Genomic DNA, 23865 nt, shown 5'->3' on the forward strand with positions numbered 1-23865 from the left:
GGGGACGGAGAGATGGAAGACACACGCGCGCCTAGGCCCAACTGCTGTTAACATAGAGCGCTTGCGCAGTTGACTCTGTTTGTTTATTTATAAGACAGGGTTTCTCTATGTAGCCCTGGCTGTCCCAGAACTTGCTCTGTAGACTAGGGTGGCCTTGAACTCACTGAGATTCACCTGTCTCTGCCTCCAGAGTGCTGGGAGTAAAGGTGTATGCCACCACCGCCCAGCCGCATCCTCATGTGGAAATGAGGCTTAAAGAAGCCAAAGGACTTGCTCAAGACCACAGAGATCATAAGAAGCAAATGTAAGAATCGGACACACTTAACTGCCAGTACGTGGTGATGTTTCCATGCTGCGGAACAAGCACAAAGCCACTTTCTCTAGAGTGCTATTGGAAGCAGCTAACAATAAAGGCCACAAGCTACTCAAGGGTAGGCGGGACAAGGACAAGCCACAGCTCCCTCAAGGAGGCCAGGCTTCATCCTCCACCTTAAGTCCCTGGATGACCTGGAAAGACCACAAATTCCCCGAGAAACAAAGCCATTCTGTGTATCACCCCGTACTCAGGCCAGGATCCAGTTTTCTGGTATCTGGGACTTCATTATTGACTCACACAGTCACTGGACAAGAGCCCAGTTTCTAATTCTCAGGCTTGCTATCAGTCTGCAAAGGCCGGGGTTATTTCCACCGCCCTTCAACTGCCTCCGAAAAGGAAGTGCTCTCGAATGAAGAGCTAAGCTGCCACACCAAATCTGTTTCTGGGAAGCCTGTTGACACAAGTCATTGTAAAGCACAGGCCTAGAAACCGCCTTTGAGTTTCAGAAGCGCTAAGGTCTCAAGGAAATGAAACAAACAGTCTGATGCAGACAGACCTGGTGTTGTCCTTGGACGGGGCCTCAGAACAGAGGGGAGTTAACAGGAAATTCATCCCTCACTTCCTGGTCGGGGAGGAAAATATACTGGATATGGTATTTGCTATTATGAAGTGGGAAGTGAGACAGAAGGGTTCACATCCACCAGACTGATTAGAACTTCTCTGGAATGTGTGATTTGTGTGGTGTGTCCGCCAAGGTGGGGGGAAAAAAAAGAGGAAAGGAAGTGCTGCCCTTAGAGTCTGCCCTACAAACTTTCCCCAAAAAGCAACTGTTTTTTGTTTGCTTGTTTGTTTGTTTGTTTTGTTTTTGTTTTTGTTTTTTGGTATTTTTGTAGTATTAAGGATCAAGCCGCCTCCCCTAGTGTCTGATCTGGGTCTTGAATGTGCACTGAAAGCTATCATCACAAACCCTGCAGTTTTAATCCAGCACAGCTTTTTCTGAAAGGCCTTTTGTGAAGGATCAGGGTATATAACTCAGGGGCAAGGTGCTTGCCTAGCTTGTGCAAAGCCCTGGGTCTGATCCTCAGAACTTCAAAACAAACAGTAAAATAAATAAATAGCCTTTTGTGAACATACATCATTTGCAGGATACATCTTTGATGTTATATTCACATTAGATGCCCTTTACTCCATGGGAAATTAAACCTCGTGCTTAGCATGTGATTCCCACTGAGCTATACCCCCTAGCCAGCCCTGGCTGTATGGATATGCTTCTGTCAACATCTGCCTGCCACTCCAGGTTCCCAGTGCTCTCCTTCATGACAATCAAGCCACCTACATGGAAGGGGCATCCCGAACACCTGATCAAGAGGGTTCCTTGACCTTCCTGACTGGGGAACACCAGACAATCACAAGCCTCTCTTTCTGCTGTTCTTTAACCTCGTGACCATTGGCAGTATCTTGGAATGTACTAAGAGCATTTGAAGGATGTTCTTTTATAATGGTGTTGGTGGTGCAAGTGGTATGTGGTGTGTATGTAAAGAATTAACACCTAAAAAGATTAGAAAATTGAGTCCGGGAGCCACAACTTCATTGGGAGAATGTGAGTCCTGTGAAATCTATCCCCAATATGCAAGAGGAAAATATTAGCCCATCTAGGAAGTTGAATTTAGGAGTGTATGCATCTCCCAAGAGGCTATCAAGGGGACTAAAGTAAAGATGACCAGCTTCACTACTTTTGCATGGAAATTTAAGAACCAGGGAAGGCTTTGTTGCCTGGGCACTAAGAAATTAAATCCTTGACACCAAATGGATACTGAACTTTGGAGAAATACTGAAAAGGGGTAAACGTAGACAAAGCAGTGCAAGTGAGATCTACAGCAGGGTTTTCAAGTAGCTTAAAAGATTCTCTGGTTCTCCTATCACTGGGGGCTAAAGCAGTACAGCAAAGCCACAGAGAAAAGAGAAGCACAGGTGTCCATGCCACCTTCTACTCCTGAGATTCACTCCTCAGGCAGAGAAACACTCACTTTGAAAGAAGCGAAGTGTTAAAGTGCACGGTAGATACAAATACTGCTTTAGGAAGGATCGGAATCACGGATGGTTCTGGAATAGCCCAGTCCAATAATTGCAATTTGGTCTCCAGGCCTTCTCTTATTCTCTCTGCCTGGCTCCACCCCCCACCCCACCCCCCATCCTTCCTAGAGAGGAAGAATGTCTCTGTATACTTTATCCTCTTAGCTCTCTCCAGGAATCTGATATGAACAAGCAGTAACACCTGCTTCCCAGAGTGCACGTTCCCCTAACCCCTCTGCCAAACACTTGTAGCTAGCTCAGCTGCTCTTCCTGCTGTCCTTCAAAGTGAAGCAGCGGAGGCCTCCAGGACATCTGGGCTCCTCCTGAATTTGCTGTTGATTGAATCCCAAGATCATTTCCCAACCTTGCTTTTTCCCTTTTTCTTTTCAAAACAGAGTCTCACATAACCCAGACTTGACCTCAATCTGGCTATGTACCCCAGGATAGCCTGGAACTTTGGACTCTCATGCTACCACTTCCCGAGAACCGGGATTGCAGGTGTAGTGACCACATACATTCTACTTATGTGGTATCTTGAATCTAACCCAGAGCTTTGTGTGTGCTAGGCAAACATTCTGCCAACTGTTATACACACGCACACACACACACACACTTCCCTACCTTATTTGTGGCTTGTTTTGTTTTTCAGACAGGGTTTCCCCTTGTTGCTTTGCCCTGGATCTGTTATGTAGACCAGGCTGGCCTCGAACTCAGAAATCTATCTGCCTCTGCCTCTGCCTCTGGAGTGCTGGGATTAAGAATGTACACATCCTCATGTCTTGTCAGCTTATTTCTCAGGCACAGAACTTCAAAGTCCTAATTGCACAACATGAGGACAGGGCCACTCCACGGTATGGTTGAGGGGAAGGTTTTCATTGTACGTAAGTGTGTGGTCCAGCTAGAGAGCAGGGAGAGAAAGTAGACTAAACAAGGCCAGCAGTATAGATCAGGAGGATGGAGAGAGGAAGAGAGGAGAGGAAGATAAGAGAGAGCAAAAGAGTGGAGGACCAAAACAGTGGAGGCTGAGAGAGAAAGGGAGAGGGAGAGGGAGAGGGAGAGGGAGAGGGACAGGGACAGGGACAGGGAGAGGAGGAGGGAGAGGGAGGGAGAGAGAGGGAGAGGGAGGGAGGGAGGGAGAGAGAGGGAGAGGGAGGGAGGGAGGGAGGGAAGAAGACCAAGAGGGTACATAGCCAAAATGGCAGAATTATATAGAAATGAAAAGTTGGGGGAAGGGAAGCTCTTGATCTGGAGAAGTTTAGAGTAGGGGGCAGGGTAGTAAGGGCTGAGAAGAGATACAGGTACTGAGAAGGTCTGAAAGCCTGCGTGTACTTTGGCATGCTAATAGGCACCACAGATATTCATTTGTCCATACTTTCTTATGGAGCTGACACTGAGCAAGGATTTTGTTTTATTTTTGACAAAGAATGGAACAGGAAAAAAAAAGTAGACGAAGGACACACACACACACACACACACGCTTCTTGATTTATAATGGAGTTACATATCCTGATACACTTCTTTGCTCATGATAAATAGCATAAGTAAAAATATGCTTTTAGGTTAGGTGTAATGCCACAGTTTGTAATCCTAGCACTGAAGAGGCAGGAGGATTACCATGAGCTTAAGATCAGTCTGAGTTCCACAGTGAGTACCAGAGCTAGCTCGGGATACACAGCAAAGGCCTACCTCAAGGACAGACAATGCAATCACATACCTAGTCACAGTGGAGCCCACAGTAGAACATCGTGGTGTTCCCCCATGACCACATGAATGGCTAGGTGCTGTGGGTCACTGTCCCGGCCCAGCATCAAGGGACTACTGTTCTATACATCACTAGCTGGAAAGTTTACAATTCCACTGGATGCATCTTGATTTCACAATGGAATCCTCCTTAGTTGAGGGCCATACACACACACACACAGACACACACATACACACACACATCCCTACACACCCCTACACACCCCTACACACACATACACACACACACACACACACACACACAGGCACGAAGGCACGCACACACCTCAGACTTTTAATTTGGAAGAACAGACCTAACTTCCTAGAACCACAGCTTGTACAGAACCAAGGTGATTTTGAACCCACCAAATCATTTTCTGTAGCTACAATTAAGATTACAAAACCATCAGAAGGCTTAAAGGAACACACGACTATGGAGCCATGCGTCTCAGCCATGTTTAGGAAGCTACTGTAACATACCACATACCACTAAAATGGTGACATCACTTTCTAAACGTTTCCTAGAATCCCTAGAGGTGTCAGACTGTAACTTGAAAACCACTGGTAGCAAGGAGTTTACACTCAGTTCGAGGACTATGCAAAACCTACATTTGACTGCCACCGCCCTCTACTAAGCTTGTGGGTGTGATTCAAGACAGACTTTTCTCCCCAAGTGGGTTAATTCTGTACCGGAACAAGTATTTGGTCCTTCAAATCTAGCTCGCCGATTCTACACACTCTCCCGAATTTTCCATTATGCAAGGCTGCTTTCCAATCCCGATATTTATTAGTCACTTTACAATCATGTTCCCATTAGATCCTGAAGATTTCATTGTGAGACAGGCATGGGTAATCGGTATTTTCCAGATGGAGAAACAGAGGTTTCTTCAGCTAATTAAAAGACACAGCAGGGAGGGGGCGGTTTTGTGTGTTTATGTGTGTGTATATGCGTGCGCGTGCACACTACACTTAACTGTCTCGAAGACAGTATTGTTTCCAAGTTGAAACTTTTTGAAGTCTAGACAGTCTCAGGAGAAAAGCAATTAAATATATACTTATGTCCTCTGAAAGTGTAAATCAAAACCTCAACGGGGAGGGCCTGAAAAGATGGCTCAGCGGTTAAGAGCATGTAGGGCCAGACAACCAGAATTTGGTTCCCAGGATCCACGAGGGGCAGCTCACAACCGCCTGTAAATTTAGCTGGGGGTTGGGGGGAAGGATCCAACGCTTCTGCCCTCCCGTGTACATAACATCCACAGACACATAATTTTAAAATAAAACAAAATTTTTTTAAAAATCCCTCAATATCTGAAACTAAGACATCATTTAAATGTATTAGATGAAAGACCCATATTCTGTGTCACCCAGGATGGTGGTCTCAAGCTGGGAGAGCCTCCCCTGGTTTCTAAGGGGTTTACCCTGTGAAGGAGGGCTTCTTTGTAGAATCTAACGAAGTTGGGAAGATGTCTTGGGCTCCCTGGCAGACGGTCTCTTCTTTCTGGCCTCATGGGGAGCCGCAGGGCTCAGAGCAGCCATTATCCCCCCACTGTCCACCCTCACTTCAACTCCCCTATAGACCCCTGGGCCAAGCATTCAGGCAGATGTAGCCGGGATTTAGGCGGAGGCCTGCTAAAGTGTCTGAGCTCAGCGAACCAAGAAACTCTGCCCGATGGCCCCGCCCAGCCACTGACAAGAGTAAGACAGACTCAGCTCAGTAACCCCCTCCCCATACTCCCCGCCTCTCCGCCCCCGCCTGGGGCGGAACCTGAGCATGAGGCTAATTTAACATTGCTGAAGGGCGCGGGGGATTAGGATGGGGTTTATAGCAAACCAGATGGGAGGGCTGAGAAGAGGCCCGTGAGAGATCCTTTAGACTAAGTCTAGACTTATAGCGGTGGATCTGGATGCTTGTTTAGAGTTTGAGTCCTGCGCCCCACACCTAGCGAAACGAGACCCGGGAATCTCCATTATTCAGTCACCCCAGGTAACTGAGACAAATGGGTGCATGGCTTGAAGCAGAGATCGAATTGGCAGGCCCAACCTGATGTAAACTCAGTCGTGTCCCCCTATTCTTCCTTGTTTCTCCTCCAGCGGCCTTTTCAGGGCATGGTTTAATCAGTACCAGGCGAGTTGGCAGGCGATCCATTCACATAAGTTGGGCTGAAAGCTTCTTTCCCAGAACACTAAAGAATCCCATCCAACCACTCCACATCAAAGCTCCACTCCCAGCGTTGACCCTTGCGGGGCACTGCCTCTGCTTGCATACAATTTGGAAGAGCTAGGCCCACTCCACCCCCACCCCCGCACCTCCTACCCCTTCACCACCTCCAAAAGAACAGGTTGGGTGGATGCCTAGATACACACTTTGCTGTGCATGTGATTGTGTCTCACTGTCAACGCAAGAATATAAGCCTCTCTATCTTAGAGAACTCGTGGGGTTGGGAGGAGCAGTGTGACCCAGAGTATATGACTTCTGGCTCAAGTTTAAGCACATTCAGTATCAGACAGTGGCCTCAGTCCAGGGCAGCTGGATCAAATGTGCAGTCTGTTTCAACAGCCTCAGATAGAGAAATGGACACTCCCTTTTAGAAAAGCAAAGTTTAGATGTCTAGAGACACTCACAAACCCCTACCAAAAAAAAGCCTCTTTGACAGCTTGTCATGGTCGGTAGAGAAATGCAGGGCTTCAGACAGTACAGTCTACTACTACCTTTTAGAACCACCACCCCAAGACCACACCTTTCAGAATCCCCTCAGACCATGCACAATGCTATTTGGGCTGTTCCTCAAGAGTTTTCTGTTAGACAAGGCTGGCACTGTTCTCTGTGCTGTTCCAGCAGTGTCATCCTGTGGTGTCCAGGATGTGGTGTCACCCTCCGCAGTCCCTCCCAGCCACTGCCCTTCCCTATCTATCCCATCCCAGTCTGGCTTGTCTCAGAACCTCAAGACTGCATGCAGCTCTTTCTGAGAAAGCCAGGAACACAGCTGTGAGTTCCAGTCCCCTAGAGGCAGCTCCAACACTCCCTCCTGGCTCCAGATGTAAAGGAACAGCTGTAGGGGTGGCAAGAGGCCCAGTTGGCAAGAGAGCAGAGCCCAAAGATAGAGAATAAGGCCAGAGAGACAAGCAAATGGCAGGACTGTGAAGTTTCAAGGGACCGGGAAGGAAAAGTCTCATTCCCTGGACCAGTGACTAACTGACAGAACTTGCCAAATCCCTCCAGTGCTGTCCCTCCGCCCTGCCCACTGCAAGCCTGGCAACCTCTATCTACTGCTGCACTCACAAGACCTCCCCTCAGCTCTATTTTTTTGAGTCCCACTTAATTTAAGAAGGAAAGCAGCCTTCTCTGCCTGACTCCACCCTGTCCTTAAACCACGCGATTCCCAGCCTAAGATCCGGGTAACTTGAGGAACGGGGAGAGAGAGGAAGGATGATGGGAAGGGGTGTTGCCACCTCCATCTGGCACCCTTCACCTCTCCTCCCTTCCTCAGTCCCTTGGGATGCAAGATGCTAGGCTGGGTGTCTGAAGACAGGGCTGATCCGGGCTCTGACTGTATGCTCTGCCGGGATGGCAACACTCACCCTAGGCACCATCTCAAAAGTTCTGCTGCAATCTTATGTCTATGCATTGACACACCCCCAGCAATGTTCTCCCCAACCCGAAAGGACACAGAGCCCCACAAGCGCTTCCATTTTAGGAAAAAAAAATATTTTAATGATCTTTTGTAACCTCTTTTCAAGGTGAGGCCCCTTCTAGGTGGAACCCCCTTGTCAATGCTCCCCCCATGCCTGCTGGGAGGTAGCACCCACTCTCTGGAGGACACCCTCCCACTCTTGAAGCCTCCATCTTTCTGGGAGGCCAGCTCTAGAATTGGGCCTTAACAGGCCAATCATATGTAAATTTTATTAAAAAGTGGGCAGAACACTGTATTGTGTCCCTTTCAGTGAATGTCCTGGGACCAGCCCATTCATTTTCCTACCCCTTAATTAAATAGCATGTTAAATAATCTCTTGGTGCTGGGGCCAGGCATAGTACACGCCTTTAATCCCAAAACTTGGGAGGCAGAGGCAGTTGGATCTCTGTGAGTTCAAGACCAGCCTGGTCTACATACATAGTGAGTTCCAGATTAGCCAGGGCTTCACAGTCAGACCCTGTCTCAAGAACAAAACAAAACAAACAAAAACAAACGAACAAACAAAAGGACTAACCAAACCACCACTACCAATCCAAAACAAAACAAAACAAAAAGCTCTTTGTGCGGGCAGAGAGGGGATGCCACGGCAACAGCTCCCCCTCCCCCACCTCGGCCAGGCTCCTGTAGCCTCACTGTGTCTGTTCACCCTGTCTCCTGAGACCTGGCCAGTCCCAGAACACCCTCTCCATTGAGGGTGAGGTCAGTTGGGTTGTACTGGCACCAGGCACCTCTAAGCTGTAGACAGGGCCTACTCAGTTGGCAAAGTAGGGAACCAAGGTGTTACAGCTCTCATCCAAGTCAGAAGTAGGTGAGGTTCTTGACAGCTCCCATCTCTAGCATCTTCTTGATGGCTACAGCCTCTTGGGAGACATTGTGGCCTGATCCCTGTGGAGACAGCCAAGGAAAAATGAGGTGCCCCCCAGGTAGCCCTCTATCTTTAGAAAATTAAAATTCTCCCTCCCCGTCTCCCTGGTCCCACACCTCCCGGGAGTTTTCTTCCTTATGCTAGCTCACAGAAAGGAGACATGTGGCCAAAGTAGAGGAGCCAGCTGTGGTGTCCAGATGCCCAGGTACCAGCTCTGATACTGAATGACCATATCCAGAGCCACTCCGTACCCCTGCCCTTCCCCTTCGCCTAACATCCCTCCGGTTGTGTCATCCTAGCCAACCTGGCCCACTGGGCTCCCAAACGGGGTTGCTTACCGCCATAGACTTAAGTGTGATCTGTTCATAGTAGTGGATGGTCTGTTTCTTGTTATAGGCATCTGGATAGCCGAAGCCAGCGATGTGCACTAAGTCGCAGAGGTGTAGGGCCAAAGTGATGGCAAGCAGACCCGTGGTTGGCTTCTGAGGGACAGAGTAGGAGGGAGTTTTAAAGAGCCACAATCCCCTCCTCCTCCACCACCTACCACCTCACACACACTCAGGGTCAGTTCTCTGCCCAGTTCTCGCTTTCCCTAGCTGTCCAACAGGGTGACAGCTAATCAACGGAGCACCTACCTGAAAGGAGCTAATGCAGATGAGGAAGTAGATTGATTACTCAAGAAAACTGTGAACTCTCTGAAGTGATGGAGATAGAACCTGGGCTTCATGTATTCCAGGCAAGTGTTCTACCATTGCTCCACGTCCTCTGTCCTAATTACTAAGTTTTGAATGTAGAGATTTAACGATGTGTTGTTTTTATGTGCACGTGCCTGCTTGAGCTATGTATGCCATGTGCATGCAGGAGCCTCCGGAGGCCGGAAGAAGGCGCTGGGTGGTCTGCAACTAGATAGAGTTACTGGCGAACCAAAGTGGGTACAGAAAACTAAACCCAGGTCCTCTGCAGAAGCATCAAGTGCCCTGGACTGCTGAGCTACCTCGTCAGCTGATGAGCTTTAAGTTTAAATTGTTACGTGTCTAGTGGCTATTGTGTCTATCCTGTCAATTTCATTAGCTCAAGATGTACCTAGGAAACTACTATAGTACACTTCTGGGGGCGGATTATCTGTGAAGAATAGAAATGACTGACTGAAGAGGAAAGCCCCACCCTAAAGGTGGGTAGGGATAAAAGGGTAGATAAGGAACAAGCAGGTATTTTCCCCGTTTCTCCATAGCCACCATGTCCTCCCTGCCTTAACTGATTAAGACAACTGGGACCACGAGCAAAATCTCTTTCCATTTGTAAGTTGGTGACATCAGGGATGAAAGTCCCGGCTGACACAACAGCATACGAGATAATCCAACTCCCACCTCTGAGGAAGACCTGGGTCTCCAGGAGGATCGTGGCTGTCAGGATGACATCAGGGACAGTCACCACAATCCTATCTGTTGCTCGAGTGCTTACTACGTGTCAGGCGTCATGCTGAGTATGAACACGGTACAACACAGCATCTCACTGAGTCCCCCTTCAAACACATATGAACAGATACTGTCACTAGCCTCGTTGTACAAATGAGAAAACTGAAGCTTGTAAATAAAATAACTTGTTTAGAGAAGGGAAGAGGGCTCTGTCCTCCTCCTTGGATGTGGTGGTCCAACACCTATGGCTGTGTGACCTTTCACAGGATGATATAGCCCTTCTGTAAACCAGGGCCAACGATACCTTGCCTGCCGACCTGACAGGCTGCTTCCCATTCCTCGCACCCCAGTCTATCCACAGCAATGGTCAACTTAATATTCAAACTTCAGGAAGCTCGCCCTGCTTTGTCCCAACACTCAGCTTTATAGAACATTTCACCTGCCCACTCACCCCGAGAGACTCACTTCTTGGATTCTTACGGAGCCTCTTCAAGGCCAATTTGTCTCCTAGCATCCCTTTTGATTGTCTCTTTCTCTTCATTGTTTCTTGGTAGGCCTTCTTTTTCACGGTTGCTGTCTTTTAGGATCTCACGCGGCTCTAGCTGGCTTTGAACTTACTATGTAGCTGAGGCGAACATTGAAATCCTACCTCTGCCTCTCAAGTACTGGGAATTCAGACGTCTACTACAGCGCCTCCACCCCTGCCATGTTAACCTCCCTGCGCTCTTGCATCCAGTTTGGAGTCCTGCAGAATGGCACGGTCATCACCTCCTCATCAGCTCTACTCCTTACGGTCTCTGTCACGCTCCCCCTCCTCCTGGCATCCTCTGTACTAAATACCTGGAACACAACTAGCCAGTCATCCAGGCAGGAAGCCAAGGAAACCTACCAACCCTACCTTCAAGCATAGGTGGTAGGACGTGTAATTGTACAGGAACTCATGATGGTTAATGTTTTACATCAACTTGACACAAGCTGGAGTCAACTCAGAGGAAGGAACATCAATTGAGAAACTGCCCCCATAAGACACTACTATAGGCAAGTCTGTAGAGCATTTTCTTAATTACTGATTGAAGGAGGAAGGCCCAGTCCACTGCAGGTGGTGCCACCCCTGGGTTGATGGACATGGGTTCTGTACAAAAGCAAGCTGAGCAAACCACAAGGACCAAGCCAGTCAGCAGCACACCTCCAGCTCCTGCCTCCAGCTTCTTGCCCTGCATGAGTTACTACCCTGACTTCCTTCAGTAGTAAACTATGATATGGAAGTGTAAGCAAAATAAACCCACTTCTCCCCAACTTGCTTTTGGTCTTGGTGTCTCATCACAGCAATAGTAACCCTGACTGAAACAGAACCTCCACTTCTCTTTTATAATTGCCTTCTCTCACAGATATGGGAAAATATGCAAATAAGGTGCTTAAATAATAGTTCATTATTTCACACAGTTTTTATGAGAGGAAACCACTGACCTAATTACCTAACCATCTAAATCTGGACGCTGACCTCAGAGATGAAGTAGTCAGATTTGAGCTGTCAGTGGCTTGAAGATGGGGGAGCTGTGGGGCACGGAACACAAGCAGCTTCCAAGAGCTGAGGATAGCTCTTCACTCAGTCCACAGTCTGCAGGAACAGGGGAACCCTAGTTCTACAACCATGGAAACCCAAACATGTTTCACCTAAAACAAGTTTGAGAAAGAAATTTCCCATAAAGCCTCCAGATGGGAAGTCAGTTTTTAACGTCAACCTGTGACACTACGGAGACCCTGCAGGGCCGTGAGCCAAAGCTAGGATGTATTCGAGGCCACTATGCTGACTGTAATTGGACAGCAATGGAAAACCTGTGCAACACCACGGCCAAATACAAATACGGTTCTTTCTTTATCCTTCCCACTTCCAGGAACTGGATTCAGATCCTCATCTTCTCTTACTTCCCGCTAAAGCCTTCACTCTATCAGACCCTTATCCATGCCCCTGTAACCCTGGCAACCAAGAGGCAGAGACAAACGCATCTCTGTGAGTTCTAGCCTAGTCTACACAGTGAGACCAAGTCTTAAAAGAAATCCCCCTTGCTGCCCTCAATGCCATCTGAACTAGAACAACTTGGTATTGGCAGGACGATATGTCCAGACCAAATGGACTGCCTCCTTCCACTTCATGCCTAATATACATATGATCCTCACAGGACCGGCAACAGTACCGCTTCAACTGTAGAGTTCCCCAGACAACGATGCAGTGGAGGTATGTCCCCCCTCTGTGCTTCTATCACAGTTTAACAACTCTAGTGTGAGAGGTCGTCACTCCACAGCGGGACTGGCAGCTTATTCTGCTACAGGGCATCTCTTCTGAGCAGGGGTCACAGCTTATTCCCTAAGCACGTGAGTTCAGGCTCACCACTGGGCAGTCACACTGCAGCATGCAATTATGATGCTGGATAACATAGATAGTCAAGGATAGAAACATGTTGATTTAAAATTTGGCTGAGATTAGCTGGGTAGAGTGGCTCATTCTTGTAAGCCCAGAGCTTGGGAGGGATACCATGAGTTTGAGGCCAGCCTGTCTCAAGGGAACTAACAAACAGCAAAGGGCAAACACTGAAAGGAGCAGATGCTGTGTTCTAATCTCTATGACTGACATTTTATATTATTGTCCTCCTAAGTCCATAGCTTTAAAGAGGTCAATGCAAATATTATCCCCACCATTAAGATAAGCAATTGTGGGTGAAAGATAAGACTTTTCACCCACATAAGTGCTAGACCTGCCTAATAACCATACAGCCAAGAGTCCTGCCAATGCCTGCTGGCAACCTCCTTCTGCTTTCTCATATGCCCCCACGAGAGAGTCTAAGACACACAGAAATAATATTTGCAAAGCTACAATGTGGGGGTAAACCCTACCAGCTGAAGACTACCAGGACACAGAGTGCTAAAATCAAAGCTGGAACTCACAAAACCACTACAGCTCCCTAAACTGGTTCGCCATACTAAAGACATGCAAGTCAGACTGTGGAAGCTTAGTCTCCACTCACTCCACCAGATCAGTATGTTCCAATACAGGACCTCGGGCTAAGAGTCTAACAGTAACTGCATTGACTCAAGCTGTTCTCACAGGTAAGGGCTGGCGTGTGTGCCAGCAGCTCCCAGTTTACAGATTCTGACCAGAGCCTGCCAGAAGCATCTTCAAGTCCAAGCTAGACCTTTCACCCACTCTACTTTTAGGACGACCCAGTTCTCCAAAGTACACACTGTCCATCAAGGTCAGCGGGCTACGGAAGCGCTCTTCAAAGGTCAGGTGTAAGCTGCACTCATCGTTCTCCCTTCCCCCAACCCCCGCCCCAGCTTGGTCTTGTCAGCAGCTTGTCACCACCTGCTTGATCTTCCGTGGCTGTTGTATGGGCAGGCTCAGGAGCTTGTCTGCTGCAATCTCCATAAAGAAGGGGTTTAGAATCCGGATCTGTTTGGGGTTGACATCCCAGATGAGGGGTGGCTGCTTCCAGAAACCTTTCCGCACCTACGGGGTAGGGTTAGAAGGGAGATGTGAAAAGAGATGAAGGCCTGTTTTGCAACTCTACTCCAGTTGGTGGTCTTCAGAGGATGGATCCCAGTCAAGTGAGGTAAGACTTGTCCCAGACATGAACGACCAAAGGAGAGGTCAGGAAGGAAAGGTGATAGGTAACTCGTGAAGAGCGTGGGATCTGACCACTACCTCTTTCAGAGAGATGCAGGCAAGCAGGGACTTGAGCCTTAGGCTATCTACGTACTGGGCAAAAAATTGCTAGATCAGACAGTTCAGCCTTCAACCAGATGGTCCAGTGAGAGAGTAGAATCTTTGTGGAACCATCAGGAAAAGCCTCAAAATGTTGCCTGTTCCAAGGTAACAGTGGGACGGCTTCGTTATTCCTAGGTTTCTCATACATCCTGACAGTGCTCCAATTCCAGGCAACCCTCCAGCCCTGAGGGCCTCTGGCTGCCACTCCAGCTCCTACAGGTTCTTGAGCAGGGCAAGTTTATCAGCAGCCCTACAAAACAATGTCCTTGATGAGAAGCCCAAGGCTCTGGCTGTGGTTCACCATGTCCCTTCACCAACCCTTCAGGAGTATCATAAGGCAGTCTGTGGGACATAAAGCCCTGACCCGGATAGCGTCCCCATCACCATCTCTCTCCCACCTGACCCGATTTACCCGCTTCTTATCACTCAAGATGGTCTCAATCCAGTGGAAGTCCATCGCCTTGAAAGCTACCAGGACCAAGAGCGTGTCTGGGTTGTTTTCTATCTTAGGGTCGAAGTGGGCCGACTCAGGATAGAAGAGGCGTATGGTGGTCTTGGAGCCCACGTCTCCCTCATAACCAGCCACAGGAGCATTGTTCAATCTGGGCCAGGAAAGAAATATCCATTACCAGAGATACCAGGCCTTTTGGCAGCCCTGTCTGGGACATCCGGGACCCAAAAAGAAACAGGAGGGACGGCCACACACCTGATGACCACATCGTACTTGTTGATAACACCTCCCAGAGAGCTGTTCCGCAACCGGTGCCCATTCCCCACCACCACACAGCGACGACACTCGAGCCTGCCGTGGGAAGAGGAGTGTTCAAACCCAGAGGCAGCCCCTGCTCTGCTGAACTCTCACTGATTTGGATCTGCCTGGGGGAGGGGGGCATCTCAGATTACTTCTGGGCTCTCCTCAGCCCCAATCTGCATGGATCGGGCATGCTCAGTGGCCCTGCTAATGGTTCTACTGACTTCGAAATCCTGTACCTCGAAACGAAATACAAACAAGGTGACCACAGCAAAGGGATAATGAGAGAGGTACCACAAGAAACCCCAGCACAAGAACTGTGCAAGGTGGCACACACGTATAAGCTAAGCACTGAAGAAGCGCCAACTCCAGCCTGGGCTACATGAAGAAATCATGTCTCAAAAGGAAAAAAAACAAAACAAAACAAAAAAAACAAAAAACGAACAGGGAGGAGAAACCTTAGGACACAGTTTCCTTGCCTGTTGCCCTGGTTGTCTGTTGCTATGGCAATACCTTCAGCAGCTTCTGCGGTACTCTGGTAACTACATGTTCAGGCTAAGTTGTTGTGATTTTAGAGTACCGGAGACAGGCAGGCTAGGGCGGGTCAAACTGGCCATAGTGAACCAGTGACCAAAGGGTGGCTGACAAGGCACTAGAACAGGATGAGTTCCAACTGGAGCAGGGAATGTCACCAGACTAAAACAAGAAGAACATCTCCTTACCTCTGTATGCTCTCAGGTATAGAATAGCTAGTGATGGCCAGCACCCGGAGAAGAAGGTCTTCTATAAAAAGAAGGAATAGGAGGAGTAGAATGAGTGAAGGCTATGGTTATCAGCATCCTAAAGGCTGCTCCCATTCCACTCCTGAGATTCTCCTTCCTTGACATAGGTACCTGAGCCTGGGCAAAAGAACTCAGGTCTGGAGCCAGTGGATAACAACATCCAAGAATGTGGCCCACAAGGTCAGAGCGTGAACTCTCCACTTGCTTGGGTAAGACAACTCGTTACGCATAAATTTCCCACTTCTTTTAGTCCTATAGAGCGATTCGTAGGCGATGGGTTGCTTTCCCACTAAGCTGAGAAACAACTTACCACTTCCTTTAGTCCCAAAGGGCAGCTCATAGGCGGACGGTGTCTTTACCCAGAAGTAATCCTTAAGCTGCAGAAAGATGGGATGCTCCCTAGAATGGCTGTGTAGGACAGGGGTGAGAAAGAGATTAACCCAACTGAACAAGGTCAGGCCCCTGACTACGTTATCTGGTCTTTGTCCTTCGAGCTTCGTCTACCCTCCAGCCCATTAGTGATGAGGCAAAACCCCTCCAGTTCTGAGCATCCTGTGCCCTGTCCCATCATCCGGTACTTACTTGCCAAAAATCTTAGAGGCCTGCCTCTCTGCCTCACCCTGGAAGCATGGCTCTTTCTTCTCTGAGATGGGAAAATAAAAGCTGGAGAGAGAGAGAGAGAGAGAGAGAGAGAGAGAGAGAGAGAGAGAGAGAGAGGAATCAAAAGGCCCAGTCAGACTGAGGCCCCAATACCAGCATCTCAGGCAGGATCTACCTCCCCAGTGATGATACAGAGGTCCCACGGTTCTGGAGAAGGACTTAAACACACTTAGTATCTCCTCAACCCAAGTTCCACTCTGAATACAAATCACTGAGGGTCCAGATCTCTTTGCCCTTAATATTTCCTCTGTGGGAGATCACAGAAGCCACCTGGACCCCCACCCCATCCATCACCCATCCCACCCACCCTCATGGAAGGACTCTCTGAGCTAGCAGTTAGCTGAAGAGGAAATGTCAGGTCAAGGGTCTCAAAGGTATTCCAGCCTGGTTAGGTACCCTGCTTTTGAATCAGTCCATTTATGGCAAGAAGCAATAGAAGAACACAGAAAGCATACTCACAATTCAATGTACCTGTCTTCTCGGGAGATGGAATACCACACCATGACAACAACGAGGACCAGAGCCAGGGCCAGGAGCTTCCAGTCTGCAAGATAGATGCGCAGAGGAGCTAAAGGCAGGGGCAGGCAGGTACAGTCCCAGGCTGCCTTCTTCTTTGCTGATCCTGGGGTCCTCACCCCCGCCCCACCACAACAGACCCAGTCTCTGGCCTTGTCCTGTCCCTAGCCATGGACTGGGACCCAAGTATTTCTGCTGTCAGGATAAAAAGTGCCCTTGGCTCCAAGTGAGACCCTCTACCACCCCCTGTGGAGGTCCCAAGTTGCTGAGGATGACTGCTGAACCCTCCTCCAGCATGGGGGACCCCACGGACAACACTCACGAGATTTGCTGGTCATGTTTCTCAGCAGATAGCAGGGTTCCTGGGGAGAAGTGTCATCCCGGCTGCCTCTGGCCACCTAGGAGACAGGAGTCCTGGGTGTCAGTCTAGGCTCTCCCTGCACAGAGAGGACTTCTAGCTAGACACACCCCCTGCCTGCCCTTTTCCTCCTCTAGGAAACACGAGGCCACTGAGTGAGGCAACCAGCCCCAGGTGATCTTCCTCTTAAGTTCTCAGAGGGCTCTCTGAGGGATCTAGGTGGAGCCCTGCTATAAGAAGGAGAACTGAGGTTCCAACCCTCTTTCACTTCCCATGCCTGACTTACTGACACCAGTCTCTAATGGAATTTTCCAGCACTTTGACTCAGCAAGAATCAGTTTAGGGGCAAGTAGACACGTCCACCGTTTCTGACACAAAAGTTAACTGAGCCAGAACTTGATTCCATACTATGACGGTCCTCAGGAAACCCCCTTCTCAGTCCTTCTAAACACTAACAGTACTTGGGCCTCAGTTTCTAAGACGCATGGTCAAATCAGGAAGGAAGGTCGGTGCAATAGGGCATGGGGTCAGGGAGCCTTGAAGGTACTGCTCAGCAAAGACTCAAGGGATACTTTGAATGTCAGTGGACAGAGGCCAACGAGGGCCCTGGGAAAGGTCAGGAAGCAGTTAATTGCTTTGTGGACCAACTCCTCTAGGACCATGTTGTTAAGAGACCTCTGTGTCTTAATAGCCATAGGCAGCTGGCCAAATGCCAGTTTCTTCCAGGCTATGTCCCTTCCATCCTGTTCTGTTTCTCGAATAATCAGGAACAGAAAAAAAAAAATCACAGAGCCAGGCACTGAATACACTCATTCCACAGACACAGGCCTTCATCTGCTTAGGTGCGTCCTGGGACACGCATTGTCACATACAGCGCAGGTGACTCATGATAGACCATAAAAGGGAGCACTAGTTTGTGCTCTCCTAAAGACGAATGGACATCTTAGCTTATTTCTTGGAGGCAGGACCAACATCTGATGGAAGTGCCATCTATCACAATCATAAATCTATGACTCTGAATGAAGACCTATCATGGAGCCAAGCTTGTGACCCCAAGTGGGGGCATTTCCCAGATGCCACTACAAGTTAAGAACTGTGACCAAAAGTGAAACAAAGCAAATTTAAAAAAAAAAAAAAAACAACAAAAACAACTTCGTTTAAGGGAATAAGGGAATTCCCAAACACTTCCTCATTCCTCACTAGGGTTAGCAGCAGCCACCCCACAGAACCCTGGAGAGGACCGAGGATGGCCGTCCCCATAGAAAAAGAAAAAAGACTAGCTTTTGTTTTATTTTGTTTTTTTCTCTCTCTGTCTTTCGTGTGTGTGTGTGTGTGTGTGTGTGTGTGTCAGAGAAAGAGACTGAGAGAGACATACAGAGAGAGAGATAAAGAGGAAGAGAGAAGGAAGGAGAGAGAGAAGAGGAGAAAGAGAGGGAGAGAGGGAGGGGGAGAGAGAGAAAGAGAGGGAGGGGAGAGGGAGTGAGAGAAGGAGGAGGGAAGAAGAGAGAGGGAGAGAGGGAAGGAGGGAGAGGGGAGAGGGGGGGCAGGGAGAGAGAGATCTATTCTATAATCCAGACTAGCCTACAACTCACTATGTAGCTCAAACTTGAGTTCTTCCTCCTTCTGTATGCTGAGATAATTGGCAGCTGCCACCCCACCCATTCAGCCAAAAGTGAGATCTGTAATCCTAAATTTCCAGTTAAAAATCACCCTCAACAATCCTTGACAGGATTCAAGGTTCTCCGAAAAGTAAACCTACCTTCGCTTGCTACCCACAGCCACCGCCAAATCATCCCTCATCACATGGGCCTCTCCTCCTGCATGGCTGTCTCCCATGGGCTACGTAGTAAGACCTTGTCTCTAAAATTAATTAGTTACTTATTTAATTAAAAGCATTGAGTGGATGAGTCTTCTTTGAGAAACTCACATCAATGCTCTGGGGTATATCTTTCTTTCTAGGCACTTCTTCCTTAGCCTTCATGCTTAAAATATATTAAAATGTCTTTAATAAACCCCAACTCTGCTCCCCTCCAAAACACAAATGCTTTAAAACACGTAAAGCATTAAATGAATGGCATGTTAGGTGACCATGGAATGTCAGATGTCCTTCTCTGGCGCTCAGTTTCTTCAGGTGTCAATACAGGAAGCAGATCAAGAGATAGATCCCTGCTGCTCAATTGCACTGGTTAGTTCAGGAACATGGGCACCCCAGGGACCCTTATTAGCAAAGCGGAATCCTAGCCCTCCTGCATATCTACAAAATCGGTATGTAGATTTGAACTTGGTCCTACATCTAAGTCTGAGAAGCAGTATTCATGGAAGAGGTTCTGAATGATAGGTGAACAGGGAAGTGGCATGTTGTAGGGGTAACAGGATGTCTCAGCAGGGAAAAGTACCTGGCCACACCTGATAACCTGTTCCTTCAAGTTGTCCTCTGAGCTCCATATACAAGTACACACACACACACACACACACAAACACACAAACACACACCAATATCCAAAATAAATAAATGTAAAAATAAAACGACTTGAAACTCATAATGAGTATTTGTTCCTGGCCATATGAAGAAATTCCGGTTCATTACTCTAGCCCAGCCCTGGAATTTTGTGTACACATGGGGAGCGGATGATTCTAATGTGGATCGAAAGTGGAAAACCGTCAGATTAGATAAATAGCCTCCAAAGCTGCCTACTTAACCTCTGATGAACACATTGTGATTCCTGGAGGTATGGGTTAGGCCTGCCCGAGGATCTTATCAGCTCCCTTGGGCCCTGCTGGGACCACACTTAGAGTTATAAAACTCTGTGCCAGAACTGTTTGTTAACCTCTCCTACCCTCCTTCCTCCAAATCTTTCCTAAGCTGGGAAGTGGGTGGTGGTGGTGGGAGGAGTGGGTTTCCATTTAAGTTGGCTATACAATGTATCGACCTGAGGGGTTTAAAGTATCCAGATGTCTACATCTGTTCTCCATGATTTTTGTTACATTGCTTAGAAGTCAAGAATCAGTAGTAAAAAGGGACACACATGACACACATACACACACCCCAAAACCTACCTCCTCTATGATTCTACCATGAAGTCAAAATGGAAAATACCATACAGAACAGGTTCCAGAGTAAGTGACAGACAACAACACTCTGGTCTACACTCTGGTCTTGACCTCAGGAAAGACACTTTGGCAGTCATTGCTAAGTAGCCTGGAGAAAACCCAAGCAATAAGACAGCTATTCCTCTGGCTCCTTTCCCAATGCAGGTTTACACTGGCACATCTTTTTTTCCCCCCAGATCAGAACCAGGACAGTTATAAGTAGCCTGGTGAGTCTTAAGGTCTGCTCCAAGGTGTCCAATCACAAACTCAACCATGCTACTTCCGTTCCTTGCTGGGCTAGCCTGGAGGATTGCTTTGTGTCCCTGGGTATTCCAGGGGCACAGGGCTTCTTGGACTGGTTTCGACAAGAACAACCTGTGGAGGGGAAGCCTGCAGTTGATCTACCCAGGTCCAAGGCTCAGCAGCCTCCTCTCTGAACCAGCTGCCAAGAAGAGCCACTCACTCATAGGTCAGCTAGATTGCAAAGCCAGCCCATGGCAAGGTAGCTGTCTGTACCCTTGGGATTATGCCATGAACAAGGTGTCCCTGGCTTAAAGTGAGCTGATAAGCCTAGCCAGGGGACATGGGAAGAGACTAGGGCCCTGTAGGAACTGGTACTAGGCCAGTGTCTGCTATCCAAAAGGAGTTCAATTCGATCAATATCCCCCCAAGGGCTGAGCAGGGGACAGGCAGCCCAACATTTGCTGAATGGCTCTGTGCCCTTTAGTCCTTGATTTTCTGGTCCTCTGAATTTTTTTTTTTTTTTTTTTGGATTGAACTCAAGCCTTCGGCATGTTAGGCTCTACTATGAAACCATATCCCCGCTGGTTCTCAGTTCTGTAGGGAAAAGAAGTAGAGCTACCCCATCTTCTAACACCTTCAGACTCACCCACCACTTTTCTCTCCAAATTCTACCACCTAGATGAGAAATTCCTATCACTTTCCCAGAATCTGGTATAGCCAAAGCCACACCTCTTTGCTCTTCCTAGTTCTATCTCTGACCAATAAGCATGCTTCCCTTAGGGTAACTGTCTTCGGAGCCATCCTTCCCTCAGGCTACCCTTCTCTCAGGCTTTCTCCTCCAAAGTTAAACCTCTGCATCCCACTCCCTTACCATCTCCCAACTCCACCTCTCCCTGAGAAAGGAAACAGCAAGCCTTGGTTCTGGCTTAGAACACTCCATCCCAGAAACCATCTATCTCAAAAGACACTCCTGCGACCGCTTGATGCTGGCGTCGCGCAGCCAGGAACCTGCAAATTCAGGCCTCGTGCCTTGCAGGTATATCAGATGCATGTGTGATGATTGATAATGTCAACCTGGCATGATCTAGAATCACCTAGGGGATGTCCGAATGATCTTTCAGATTAGGTTTAAATGGGATGGGAAGATTATCCATTCCCGGGGCATCACACTTCCTCTGGCTGGCTCTGGCCAAGACTGACTATACAGGAGGAAGTGAGCTGGGCATCAGCAGAGGGTTCTTCGCTTTCCCAATATGAGTGCAGTGTGACCAGCTACCTCTCACCCTGGCTGCCATGCTTTCATCGCCACAATGACCTGTACCTTCAAACTGTGAGACAAAACAAACCCTTCCTTCCTTCCTTAAACTGCTTGTTAGGTATTTTGCCATGTCAACTAGAAAAGAAACTAAGATATGCTGCAAGTGTCACTAACAGAGCACTAACACTAACAGAGCCCAGTTCCTTCCCACAGCATCCGCTTCCACATCCCCCAACTCTGCCCAGGCTTTTCTGCACTAGGACACCTCCCATGGTTTAAATGTGAGCCCTGACGTTCATGCATTGCAAACTTGATCCTGAACGTGGTGCTATTGGGAGATGGGACCTATAAGAGATGTGTAGGGCTCAGTAGTAGAAAACCTGCCTACCGTTCGAGTCTCAGTACTTTGTGCAGAGAGTTCTGCCCTCATGAGTGGATTAGTGTTTTTAACCACAGGAATGGATTCTGTAAGATGGAAATGGAGCCATTATAAAAAGACAAATTCAGCCTCTCACCCTCTCCCCTACTTCCACTCTCTGCCCGCCCCTCCTTCTGCCTCCATCTGTCTGAAGATGAAACCGACAGAAGGTCTCATCTTGGATTTCACATCCTCCAGAACCATGATCTAAATGAACTTCTATTCATTACACAGTATCCAGGCTACAGAATTTGGTTAAAGCAGCACAAAGCAGACTAAGAATGATCTGATCTTGATAAGTGGGGCTAGTACTGTAACAAAGACCTGAAGATGTGGAATTACCTATGGAACTGGCTAGAGAGGTGAGGCTAGAAAAATCCACAGGTGCAGGCTAGGAAAAGTTAAGAGGAACAGAGATTCCGGTAAGGGCTCACATTAGAACTGTAGGGAAAGTCTGGACTTTCTTACAGATTACACAAGTGGTGTTAGCAACTAGAGTAAAGACCATCCTAGTAATAAAGTGGCTAACAACGTGGCTGAATTGCCTGTGTCCTGAAACCTCATGGAAGACAGTAGGAGGAAAGAGGATATTTGGTGGTGGAAGCATGGTCACAAAGCACTCAGGACGCTGTGTGGCTTAACTGTCTACCTTAGACTGTGAGTAGAAAGACGTGATGGTCAAGTGGAATCTATAAATAAAATAAAACAGAACTTAGGGATCTGAAGGATTCTCAGCCTGAACTCTGCAGAAAATTAAAAGCATTTTCATGAAAGAAAAATGCAGGTGTGGCTAAGTAATCATTTGATAAGATTAGTATAGACAGGAGTGAGGTCTGACTCTATTCACACAGGACAATGGGAGAATGACCCCAAAGGCCCTTTGGAGACTTCTACTGAAGTCCTTCCCATTTCACACCCAGAATGCCAAGCTTGAGAGAGAAAAATAATCAGAAGAGCAGCCAGATCTTGGGGCTTGCTGCCAAAGGCTATGATAAGCTCTCACTCCCCACATTCTTCCCAGCCTTCTGCTGCCTCAACCACTCCTCTCTGGAACAGCTTGACCCATCCTTCTAAAATCACCATGGGACAAACTGTGGCTGCGCTCACTCACACGGTGCCAGCTCCGTAGATACAGGATGTAAGACTAGTGGGCCATGACTTCCTCTGCCTGGATTTCAAAAGATATGATAGCAGCCTGGGGCCAGGGCATAGGCAGAGCCAGCAGAGAAGACTTTCAGGAAGGCAAGGCCCAACAGAACTGAGTCAGAACACAATAGAGTCCTAGGAAGCCTAGCAGAACCACAGGGTGGGGTTGAACCATCCACAAGGTGAGGCACAGCCTTCCATGAGATCTCAGAATTGTCAGGCAACCAGAATATAATATCAATCTGAGAGCTGAGGGCAAGACTCCAATGTAATTGGGGTAGTATCTAGGTCCTGAGTTCCAGCGCCTCTATCCATTGTCCAGAAACAGCACAAGAAGTTAAGGAAGATCATTCTGGAGGGTAAGAGTCAATTGTTTTCCTTGTAGGATTTTTGACATACACAGACCAGTTACAGTGCACTCTCTTCCTACCTATTTCTTCTCTTGTCTATCCCACTAGTCTAGTGACTAAATAATTCAAAGGTCAAAAAAAAATGCTATGAGAATGATGAAATTGTCACAAGATATTTGATTACACAGTGAACCTCAAGATTGTATACTGGGAAAACTTGTCTCTAGTTGTGATGTGGCTCAGTCCTAGCACACACCTCTTATCCGAGAGCTTTCTGTTTGTTGTAAACAAGATTAAATAAAGTCAACCACAAGTCAAGAGGCAGAGCAAGCAACCAGCTAACAGGGTGTGAGCATAGGAAAATACCACAGAGAGTGAGAGGAAGTCAGGAGTGGGGATAGGGAGATGAACAGGAAGTGTAGAAGGAGA

At 48.0% G+C, this 23865-nt stretch overlaps 1 protein-coding gene across 5 annotated transcripts in view; it reads right to left on the minus strand.

Annotated features, from left to right (window-relative positions):
* Positions 1–7818: 7818 nt before the first annotated feature.
* The window catches only part of St3gal4 (ST3 beta-galactoside alpha-2,3-sialyltransferase 4), a 50964-nt gene continuing 34917 nt past the window's right edge, over positions 7819–23865 (minus strand). For 4 of the 5 annotated variants that reach the window (XM_028776162.1, XM_028776161.1, XM_028776158.1 and 1 more), the window contains exons 2-11: positions 16896–16971; positions 16517–16601; positions 15980–16060; positions 15708–15805; positions 15338–15398; positions 14571–14666; positions 14277–14466; positions 13463–13606; positions 9025–9168; positions 7819–8706 (exon numbers count right to left, since the gene is read on the minus strand). In XM_028776162.1, coding sequence (XP_028631995.1) covers positions 8620–8706; positions 9025–9168; positions 13463–13606; positions 14277–14466; positions 14571–14666; positions 15338–15398; positions 15708–15805; positions 15980–16060; positions 16517–16601; positions 16896–16911 — 1002 coding nt within the window. In that variant the 5' untranslated portion in view covers positions 16912–16971 and the 3' untranslated portion in view covers positions 7819–8619. The remainder of the gene's footprint in view (positions 8707–9024; positions 9169–13462; positions 13607–14276; positions 14467–14570; positions 14667–15337; positions 15399–15707; positions 15806–15979; positions 16061–16516; positions 16602–16895; positions 16972–23865) is intronic. The other variant, XM_028776160.1, reaches the window with a different exon arrangement.

This window comes from Grammomys surdaster, unplaced genomic scaffold (genome assembly GCF_004785775.1).
Source record: "Grammomys surdaster isolate TR1022 unplaced genomic scaffold, NIH_TR_1.0 266, whole genome shotgun sequence".
Taxonomy (NCBI): Eukaryota; Metazoa; Chordata; class Mammalia; order Rodentia; family Muridae; genus Grammomys; species Grammomys surdaster.